This window comes from Sinocyclocheilus rhinocerous, unplaced genomic scaffold (genome assembly GCF_001515625.1).
Source record: "Sinocyclocheilus rhinocerous isolate Xijiao unplaced genomic scaffold, SAMN03320098_v1.1 scaffold3305, whole genome shotgun sequence".
In the NCBI taxonomy this organism is placed as follows: Eukaryota; Metazoa; Chordata; class Actinopteri; order Cypriniformes; family Cyprinidae; genus Sinocyclocheilus; species Sinocyclocheilus rhinocerous.
Window position 1 is genome coordinate 53,345 of NW_015637159.1, and position 11,365 is coordinate 64,709.

An 11,365-nucleotide genomic window follows, 5' to 3' on the forward strand; every position below is an offset into this window, starting at 1 on the left:
ATTCACAAGTTTCAAAATCAATGTTCTAAAGCAGCGGTTCTTAATACTGTTCCTCGCGTCCCCCTGCTCTGCATCTCTCTCTCTCTCTCTCTCTCAGCTCAGCTCCAACAATGAACTGTTACAATTATACACTTATTTTCACATAGGTATGAGAAGCGTTAAACATGGTATATACAGTACAGCAACGTGCAGTTGCTGTACTGTATTAAAGCTTTAATCAGGATAAAACCGTATATTAAAAGCTAACATAAGCAGTAGCATTTACAAATAACAGCGTATCTAAAAGTATGAGACAACAACAACCAAAAAACATAGGCCTACCATTAAAAGCCATGCTTGCACAGGTTCTGCACGATCCTCTTCACCCTTTAAAGGGGTCATAGGATGCCCATTTTCCACAAGTTGATATGTTTCTTTAGGGTCTTAATGGAAAGTCTGTAACATAGTTTGGTTAAAATTTCTCAATGGTAGTGTAAAAAACAATTTTTTTACCCTGTCAAAAACAGCTCTTTTTTTTTGCAGTTTTGTAGCATTTTCCTTTAAATGTTAATATGCTCCTTTAAATGTTAAATGCTCTGCTGACCCCGCCCCTCTCTTCCGAGCCGCTCTCAGAGAGACTGTTTACTTTAGCTGCATTAATCGTGAAACTAGCTAATTAGCACATTATTAGGAAAGGCAATTTGCAAAGGTTCTTTAAAAAACCTTATACTCTATACTTCTTTTATTGGTGAAGCTGGATCACGAATGATTCGCGCGAACATAGACACATTTATGTAGATGGGGGCGCATTCCCTTCGAAAACAAACGTAATCCACTGCGTCTTCAGCGGCTCAGATGTCGGGAGTAAATGACGTAAATTCTTATTAAAAAACTTTGTGAAAAAAAGTCATTTATATAATGATTTGACTCATAGAGATAACAAAATGAATAGTCCTACCATTTGTATAGTATTATCATTATTGTCTATTTTTCATGGAATTCATACAGCCGTGTAATACTTTGATGTATTCGCTTACCTATTTCAAGAATACAAATATCTCAATATTTTTATAATAATTTGTCATTTGATTTGTGACAAAAAAAAATACAAAAATGTAGACAGTGAAATAAAGTATTTAATATAAAAAAAGGACAACAATTGCAGAAAATGCTGTCTACTGTAGTTGCTGGTGTAAATTACCATGTGCATATAGAAAGTAAGATTAAATGTTGCTATGTAAATGAATAGATAGTACGATTCCTCTCATCGCTTTAAATTTTCTGTTTATTATAAAGTATGTGTTATAGTGTAACTATCTGAAAATACATTTTACTTAATTCATTGTTGCTTTACAAGCCAGCTAGTTACTACAACAAATGTATCCTGAAATAAACAAACCCAAGCAGCAAGCGCAACATGCTTGACTATATGCCAATGTGATCTGACTTGACCCTGTGACAGGTGTACTTGTCAAGGACGAGCCTGTCCCTTTCGATTTCACGTCTTGTAAATGCACAGGAGACATGAGTTTCCATTCACTAGACTTTTGCGTGGCAGGAATCAAATCTTTTTTTAAGTCAAACATGTCCAAAGATTTTTTTTGTGGCAAAAAAAGTGTAAACGCAAACACTTTGGATGATTAGACAACAATTCGACAGCAAATATCATAGATCATGATTAATAATCCACTGCAGAGGAAACATGAAATGCAGACATCATTAGCACTGACTGTTGCAAAACCCATTGTGACATTCTTATGACTAATGTGAGCTGGCAGACATCAGCGTCAGCTTTAATCTGAAGGCGATGATAGGCTTTGAAATATGGCCAGGATATTGTAAAGTCTTTAAAACTGTGAATGCCTCATCCAGACAGATTTAATAGAACCTTCCTCCCCTGAACTGACCTAATCATGGGATTTCAAATGTGATATATAACAAAACGCAAGACAGTCATTAAATTGCATATGTCAATTTTCTGAGCATTCTTTAATAGGCTATTTGATTTAATCCTCATGTTCTGTTGAGATTAAGCTTATTGTTGTCATGTTTGGAGTATAAGTGTAAGAACAATAAAAGCAATTTGAAATTAATGTCTTATTTTCCTGTCAAGTTCCTTAGAAAACAGTAAAGGCAATATTATTGAAGCCTTATGTTTTTTTTTTAACAAAGCAGACATGCAATTTTTAGAAATGTGATTGGCATTGATTAAAGTAGCATTGTTTCTGTTTGGGCTAAATTTAACTGGGAGCATAATCACACTTAAGAAAAAAAAAAAGAAATCTCAAAAGCCAGTCAAGCAGCAGTTCTCAACCAAGGGACCAGGGCCTGTTAGGGAGCCTCAAGATGACTTAAAATGATTTAAAATAGGACAAAACAAGCATTAAAATAAGTTACAACTAACATTTCTTTTTTTATTATTATTTATTTTAATTCAACCCCTTAACAAATGTTTTTCCCTTTATGAAACAGATGCTATTGTCTTGGATGTATGGATATATGAGGAAGTCTAATTTTAAAAGTGTGATTTCCAGACCTGGAAAAAATCATGTAAATTGATAAAATCTCCAAGGGAATTTCTATAATGAATATACTTTTTCTAATTATGCCAAGCTGTAAGTATATTTTCAGTTAGAAACTGTGAGTAAAAAAGTTATTATTATAATATATTTTTTAAAGGCCCTAACTATATTAGCATCCATACCAACGCACAATAACATTCTGTTTATTAGTTTTGTCATTCGCCGCTTTGAATGCTCGAGCTCTTCAAAGTAGGATCATTATGGTTGGCTGTCAATGTTTTTATAGTTCATCAGCTGCAAAAAAAACAAACAAACAAACAAACAAAAAAACGTGATTACAACAATACTGTATTATATATTTTTTATTTTATTAAATATTGTATATTTTTGAGCTATTAAAAACCCCTAACAAAACATGAGGGTTAAGTAGTATGCTGTACAGATACAAATAACCACTTAAAGTTGAAGGTTTTTGGAAGTGAATTACAAAAAGAACCTTAATATCCTCTGCATTATCAGAACAAAGTGAATACATAAAAACTCTATCACTGTTGAATGCACATTTCCCTAGATAACTCTAAATGAAGAAAAGTTCTATAACAAGTGCACTGTTAACAGAGAGCTCTGAAGTTATGAAACCTGGAGAACATACACCACGTTTCATCTGGAGGTGTGGTGGTGACTGACTGTTAATGTAAAGCTAGACCCCAACCCACCAGCACCACCCTCTCTCACATCATCATTCACAAGAAGTGTTGCTATGACAGTAGGATATTGACGGGTGTGACAGAACTTTGATTGCAGGGTCAGCCTCCGAGCTGGGGCTTGTCATCTGTCAGGTGTGAGCAAAGCTGGTAAAGCTCAATAATCAGTCATTATTGTTTAATAACTCAATAAACCAACTCTAATAATACATTTAAGTAAAAAAAAATACATTACATCCAATTAATTTTATTATGCACTATATAGTAAGCAATTATATACATATTTTAATATTGTGCGTATGGCTCTCTGTTTCATGAACGAATATTTCAGACGTTTTTTTTTTATGTGAAGTGGTTCAAATTCATTACCAAGCGAGAAGAGTTGCTGACTTCGATTGTTACTACTTAAGTGAGAACAGCAGTAAAGGTACATTTCTACAGTCCTAGTTTATGACCATAAATAGTATCATCTACATAGAATAACTGTTGTAACAAGAATACTTTGAAAACTACATCTTTTAGTCAACTATTCACCCATGCAGCTCCATTCTAACAGTACTGAAAATGAGCATTCAAACAACACTGACAAGCAAATGCAGGTAGCAATAACAAATAATGGAGTCTTAATGCTCTCCATTCTCACTTTGCTAACAAAAACCTGTGTGCCAGGCATATAAATGTGAATGCAAATGTAAATCTAAGAGGATATGGCTCTGACCAAATTTGACTTTTAAGAAGGCGACAAGAGAAGACAATTTGAATGGAGGAAAAAGATGTTTCCCTGCCACCACAAGTGCTGGAAGCTTTGACAGGCACTTCTCACACAGGCTGACAGCTCTGTCAATAGCCCCAGGATGGCAGGTCTGATTGACAGCTAGCAGGTGGTGGCTGAATGGAGTTGTCAGGGCAACTGTCAATCAGCAGCATTGCCATGGAAACAAGGGAGGAACACAGCTGCCCGTGGTGATCTATTGTTTTACCAGTCAAACACATGCATAGAACACTTTCATTGCAAATCTCCAGAATGAATGTAATTGCTTAACAGTTTTATTGAGAATTGAAATAGGCTATATATTTAGACTAAAATGCGAAACATGCACAGTAATATAAGGAACAAGGATCCATCGCAAGCATGAAATAAAAAACAGCTCACTCTTTTCAGCTTCCTTCATACTACTAATTGCTCCCGAGCAAAATCCAGGGCAGGTTTGTCATTCGAGCTTGAATTGATATTCCCCATCTGGCTCCATTAGATGTGTTAACTACACAACTAATTGGTGTGAAATTGCCTTTAATAACTGTTGCTTGGAGATGAGTATCAGATGTTTCAATTATGGGGTGAAATGGCCACTCTGAGGCACTATGGTTTGGTACAGTTGATATGTTGAGTCTAATGATGACACATCCAGACTGAACTCAGCCACTTCGGAGAGACTCTGACCCCTAAAACGGTGGATCAGCATGAGAGACCAGCTGGACATTATAGAGCTCATGGGCCCAGCAGCGATTATTAGTGCGATCCTTATCAGTGACAGTTTCAGTAACACAGATGCCCGTTGAGACAGTGGCATAAAATAGAAGGCACCTCAGTGCCTCTAGATTTATTATTTACTGGCACAGAAAATAATCTGAAAACACTGACTCATGAGTGAGAATTAAAGTGATAGTTCTTCCAAAAATGAACATTTTGTCATCATTTACTCACCCTAATGTTGATCCAAACTTGTTTGACTGTATTTCTTCTGTGGAACACAAAATGAGACATTTAGTTGAAAGTTCATGTTTGTCTTTTCAGTAAAATGGATGTGAACAACAGTGAATAGAGGTTGTTAAAAATGACCAATGACAAGCAATATGTGTTCAGTAGAAGAAAAAAAAAATCAAACAGGTTTGGAATGTCACGATTGTGAGCAGATCTTAGTCAGGGTAGTATATTTAATTTTTGACAGGAATGAGGCAGTGCAAGATGGAAGTACAGTCTGTTCAATGGATTGTAGCTACTATTGTTTGACAACATGCACCGAGTGTGCGGCTGACGAAAAGCCTTTCTTAGAAGAAAAAAAAAAACTTTAAAAGTAATTTGTGAAAATTACCTGATTTAGGACCTTTATACAGTGTGTGCCATTATAAAGACTAGGTCTATCATGCAGGATAAAAGGATAAGTTCACTTCCAGAATGAAAATTCTGTCATCATTTACCTTCCACTTGTTCCAAAGCTGAATGAGTTTCTTTCTTCTGTTGAACACAAAAGATGATATTTTGAAAAAAATGTTGGTATCCGAACAGTTGATGGGCACCATTGACTTCCATAGTATTTTTTCCCCCTACTATTGATGTCAGTGGTGCCCATCAACTGTTCGGATACTAACATCTTTCAATATATCTTCTTTTGTGTTCAACAGAACAAAGAAACTCAAACAGGTTTGGAACAAGTGGAGGGTGAGTAAATGACAGAATTTTCATTCTGGAAGTGAACTACTCCTTTAAAATTCAATATGGCGTCTAACCTGATTAAGGTTTATGGTAAGATAATTTTTATCTTCTGAGTGTACTATTTCTTTAAAGCCTGCTGTATAAGTTTCTATGTGAAATATCTCTCATGACTTTCAGAGTTTTTCGCAACAGCCCTGCTAAATGACATCAAAAATCAACTCTAAGCCATTTTAAGCATGAAGATCATGCTTGAAAATGTTTTTATTGGAGGTGATCATTCAGTCTTTCTAGACAGAAATTAATTGAACGGACTAAGCTGTGTTCAGCCCAGCTGCTGACTCAGAACCTGTCCACATCCAAATGTCAATTTGCTGATGGATAAGTCTGCAGTCAAACACAAATGTCTGATACCGGTGCAAACAAAGGCATTGATGGAGCCAGCCCTCCTCAGAAATACTCCATCCTTGCCTTTAAATGCCAGAAGTAATAATGGAGCACTCTGAGTCATCTTGTTTTTGGATTATTCTGACACACTTGTTTCCAAGAAGGCTGAACTACTTTTCTTGAATGCCACATTGTGAACCTTGTAAATGACTGTAGAGATGTGCCCGTGATTGATTTATTGTGAGATACTGCATCATTCAACACAAATATATAATTGCCTTCGATTAAGTTAATAACTCAAAGACATGCTGCCATATATATGTTGGCCCAAAGTTTACATTCAAAATAATTTATTAAAGGGGTCATATGATGCGATTTCAATTTTTCCTTTCTCTTTGGAATGTTACAAGCTCTTGGTGCATAAAGAAGATCTGTAAAGTTGCAAACACTAAAGTCTCAAATCCAAAGAGATATTCTTGATAATCATTCTAAATATTTTATAACGTTTTATAACATTTAAAAAGAATGCTTTTGTAAAAACACCTAATCTGACAAGCCTAAACTATTTTTTTGTTGGTAACATTTGGAGCCCAAGATTCAGCTGCTAAATGTCTATAGTTTTTTTCCCTCTCCATAGGCATTAACTTGTTTTGGCTTTGATTTTTAAAGATAAAAAAAGTAAAAGGCTTTAGCGCCCTCTAATGGTTCTGACTGAACACCACCACAATGACAAAGGAGTTGCTTCATCAGTAAAACCGCGACTTGTTTCATGCACAGAAATGAATGCACAAATGAACGTCCTGTGTAGAACCGAAACCAAATGAATAATGTCCTAATGACCAGTTAAAACACTTGTACAGTCAAAATCATTTATTTTTTCTCCTTTTCAGTTACCACAACATTTTTTCCGGCAGTCACAAAAAAAGCTGATGTACAAAGCCAAAACTCTGTAAACAAGATAAAAAACGAGATAAGAGAATCAGAGATGAAGTTCAGAAATTATCATTTTTTTTTTTTATGCTGACAGAAATTGGCAGCTATTTTATGACCAACATAGGTCAAAGTTGCACATAAATGTCATGAATTAACAAAACGAGAATTAACTTTAATAAAGCATTTTCCAAAAAAATCCACATCATAGACCACATCACAACAATGACAGTAGTCATGATGTCACTAGCACTACTATTTTGTTTGTCTTGAAAACATTTTAGGATTTTTTTTTTTCTCCATTCTATTTTTAACTATTATTTATCTATACTAATACACACAAAAGATACCAAAATGTGCAGCATCTTCATAAATTAAAGGGACTGTTCACACACAAAAAAAGAAAATTCTGTCATCATTTAATCAATCTCATGAAGATCCAAACCTGTATGACTTTCTTCTGTGAAACAACGATTTCCAACTTCCTTCAAAATAACTTCCTTTGTGTTCCACAGAAGAAAAAACATCATACAGGAAAGACAAGAGGTGAGTAAATGATGACAGTTTTAATTTTCTGGTGAACTATCCCTTTAAACAAACCATCTGGCATATAAAAAAGCAAATTACTCTTACAGAGCAAATAAAATGTCCAGGGTGCATGTAACAAAACAAAACAAAACAAAAAAACAGACAGATGACAGTATAGAAGTAGTGTGGAGGACAGAGGAAGAGGACAGCTAGTGAGAAAGTCAGACTATAGGAGTTACTGTTGTACAAAACCGAATTTAAAAGTTGTGTGTTGATGAGATGAACTCATGTCTGATGCAACCGTGTAGCTTTAAACTTGGACATCCTCTTGGGTGGCTCCTGAAGAGCTTCGGGGCCCACCTCCTCCAGCTTTCTCTCGGGGATTGTGGGTAAGGCAGGAGGGGCGATGGTCAGGTATGGGATGGAGCAAGGCAGGGGCTCCTTTTCAATCACTGTGCCTGTAAAAGCCTAAAACACAAAAAGACATTTAAATATTTAATGAGAATATTGTTTCTGAGCAAGACATATTAAAAAAAACAATGCATTTAATATAATTTCTGGACTGGTAAAGAAATAAAAATACTTTCTGTCACAAGATATATAAACAATAAAAGTTTACAGTTTTTGAAGAAAATTTGACTGCTGCTTTTCCATGTGAAACTTGCTGACATGATGCTGGGGCTTCCAGTCTATTCTGTGTAGTTGCTAGGGCATTTCTATGGTGTTGCTACAGTATTTTGAGTGGTTTTTAAAATCACGTTGCACTACAGTGAATAAATAATTCACAATACGATCAATAACATGCAATTAGAATATAGATTGGGTGAATTTCCATTTCATGCAGACTTTAACCAACAGCAACAAGTCTTCAGTACCTCAAAGCGTCCGTTAGTGCGGGGGCTCGTTCCAGTGGGGCTTTCCTCCTCTGTAATGCCATCGCTGGTATCACTGTGTGTGGCGTCATCATGGCTCCACGAGCGTCCAAAAGCCGCACGGCGCTCTTCAAAGTCAGCTGTGCTGCTTTCGCTGGTGTCACTGCACACGCTGTTCTCACGGCTGCGGGACTTCAAAATGGACTTGCGTGGTATTGGCTCTCCATTCACCAAATCCACAAACACCCTACAAACAAACACTGCGTTGAAACTGAACCGATAAAAAACAAACATGCTTTGTTTTAATACATCAATAAAAATTCCCATTAGGCTGTTACCTATAAATGTCTGCTGGGCTTGTGATCTTGTAACTTTCATGAGGAGAAAGGCCGTTACTTTTGCCACTTTTTTTTTTCCGCTTGGCTTGTACCTTTTGTTCATTTCTTTCGCTGAATTTTAGAGTGGTGTTCTTTCCTGTATTTATCCTGACCTTCACAGGGAAAAAGGAAAATGGAAAGAAAGAATTATGTAAATCGTTTTATTTTCAAGACACACAGGAGAAAGTAATTCAATGCAAAAAAAAAAAAAAGTTAATATACACTACTGTTCAAAAGTTTGGGGTCGGTAAGATTATTATTATTTTTTTATGATTTTGAAAGAAGCTTCTTAGGTTTACCAAGGCTGATTTAATTTTTTTATTTCATCAACAATACAGTACAAACAGTAAAATGTGAAATATCATTACAATTTTAAATAATTCTGTTCTGCTTTCAAATATTTTAAAATGTAATTTATTCCTGTAATAACAACACTGAATTTTCAGCATCATTACTCCAGTCTTCAGTGTCACATGATCCTTCAGAAATCATTCTAATATGCTGATTTGCTGCTCAAGAAACATTTCTTATTATTAATGTTGAAAACAGTTCTGCGGTTTAATAATTTTTGTGGAAACAAAGGGGTCGTTCACATGTCACACCTAGCTTTCTCCTTCATTTCCAAAGTGCTTGGGACCTGCCGTTGCTAAGCATGTTTTATCTCGCTGCGACGCAGACGCGCCTGGAAAAAAACCAGCGTGTCGCGAACGCATCGCTCTCTATTTGTGTGCTTGCCGCATGTCTACATTTGAAATAATGAACTTGAGGCAGTTAACTGGTCCCTATACTAAAGTGTTACCATTTTAAAATGTCATTTATTCCTGTGATATTAAAGTTGAATTTTCAGTAACCATTACTCCAGTCTTCAGTGTCACGTGATCCTTCAGAAATCACTAATAGGTTGTTTTGGTGCTCAAGATACATTTCTTATGACAATCGATGTTGAAAACATTTGTGCTGCTTGATATTTTTTGTGGAAATTCAATATTTTACCGGTATCTCTCATCTTGAAGTTCCTCCTCACACTCTAGTTCATCAAGTCGGGCCCACAGCTCCTCCTCTGACAGCAGCCCTGTCGTTCTCTCTTCATCGCCTTCTTTCTTCTCTGTGTCCTCTTCCAGATCTGACAAATACTCCTGCTTAGGTTTAGAATTGGGTTTGTGGGCCAAACGTTTTCCTGTGGAAGCACAATAGGGAGTAAATGATCAACAGAAGATAAAACAACCTGATAAACACAAAAGCTAACCTGAAAAACTAGAATTACCTTTGGTAAATTCTTCCTCATTTATTACCTCTTCTCTAATGTCTACAAAATCTTCAGTATCCTGTTAGTAAAAAGAGCAGACATGATTGTTTCTTCCAGAGAAGAAAACATCAGTATAAGGTTTCCATATAATGTCACATGGCAATGAGGTCATGGTTTGGACACTTACACCAGCCAGTTTTTCCAGATCATCTGTAAAGTCGTCTTTATTCTGAAAGTTCTTCATCACTTTCTGTAAGTCATCTAGCGCATTTTTGACATCTGGAAAAATAACATATATCAGGTCAAGCTGTATGGATTTTTCCAAACTGGTCAATGGAAAATATTAATCGAACAGAAATGAACTCACGTTTCTTTCTGTGTTCCACAAGAGTGTCGGCTTGTTTGGCAGAACACTTTGCAAACCAGTTATCCCCGAGGAGCACTGTTAACTCATTAGTGTGAACTAGCTTTCCAGGCATGAAAGCCAAGGGACCAAATGGTACCTATCATGTTGACAAAACATCCAAATGATGAGAAAATGACACTTTCACTTTCAAATCTGACAAGTAAAGGCCTGTTCACTCCAAGCATGATAACTATCATGACAACTACACATCTACCACAGCAACACACATTAGGTTCTGTTATTATAAACATGCTGCAATTAAGTTGCCTGTCACTTTAAATGCTCGAGCTCTGATTGGCTGTTAATGGGAGTATCATTCATCAGCTAGAAAAAATTGTTCAAAGTGATTCCAACTATATTGTTCCTCTATGTCACTATCGTTATAGTTGTGGTGTGAGCTTTCCTATTCTCATAGAATAACAAAGATTATTAAAACTTTACGGTTATAGTTATCGTCCTTGACGTAAACAGGTCTTAAAGGGGTCATCCGATGCCCATTTTCCACAAGTTGATATGATTCTTTAGGGTCTTAATGAAAAGTCTGTAACATAGTTTGGTTAAAATTTCTCAATGGTAGTGTAAAAAAAACACCTTTTTTTTTACCCTGTCAAAAAGTTTTTTGTTTTGTAGCATTGTCCTTTAAATGTTAATGAGCTCTGCTGACCCCGCCCCTCTCTTCAGAGCCACTCTCTGAGGGACTGTTTACTTTAGCCGCATTCATCGTGAAACTTGCTAATTAGCACATTATTAAAAAAAATAAACGTAAAAGATTCATTACAAAACATGAAGCTGGATCACGAATGATTCGCACAAAAATAAACGCATTTATGTAGATCGGGGGGCACATTCCCTTCAGAAACAAACGTAATCCACTGCGAGTTCAGCGGCTCAGATGTCAGGAGTAAATGACGACTGCTATGTTCATTATTACATCCAACAACACCTCAGTCGCTTGTTAGGAGTCATTCTTGTCTACATCTGCT

At 36.1% G+C, this 11,365-nt stretch overlaps 1 protein-coding gene across 1 annotated transcript in view; it reads right to left on the reverse strand.

Moving 5' to 3' along the window:
* Positions 1-7,525: 7,525 nt before the first annotated feature.
* LOC107748776 (unconventional prefoldin RPB5 interactor-like) overlaps positions 7,526-11,365 on the reverse strand; it is a 6,487-nt gene continuing 2,647 nt past the window's right edge. Inside the window, exons 4-11 of the mRNA XM_016563720.1 lie at positions 10,344-10,479; positions 10,164-10,255; positions 9,995-10,055; positions 9,724-9,907; positions 9,466-9,472; positions 8,692-8,843; positions 8,357-8,600; positions 7,526-7,949 (exon numbers count right to left, since the gene is read on the reverse strand). Of these exons, the coding sequence (XP_016419206.1) occupies positions 7,767-7,949; positions 8,357-8,600; positions 8,692-8,843; positions 9,466-9,472; positions 9,724-9,907; positions 9,995-10,055; positions 10,164-10,255; positions 10,344-10,479 (1,059 nt within the window). The 3' untranslated portion in view covers positions 7,526-7,766. The remainder of the gene's footprint in view (positions 7,950-8,356; positions 8,601-8,691; positions 8,844-9,465; positions 9,473-9,723; positions 9,908-9,994; positions 10,056-10,163; positions 10,256-10,343; positions 10,480-11,365) is intronic.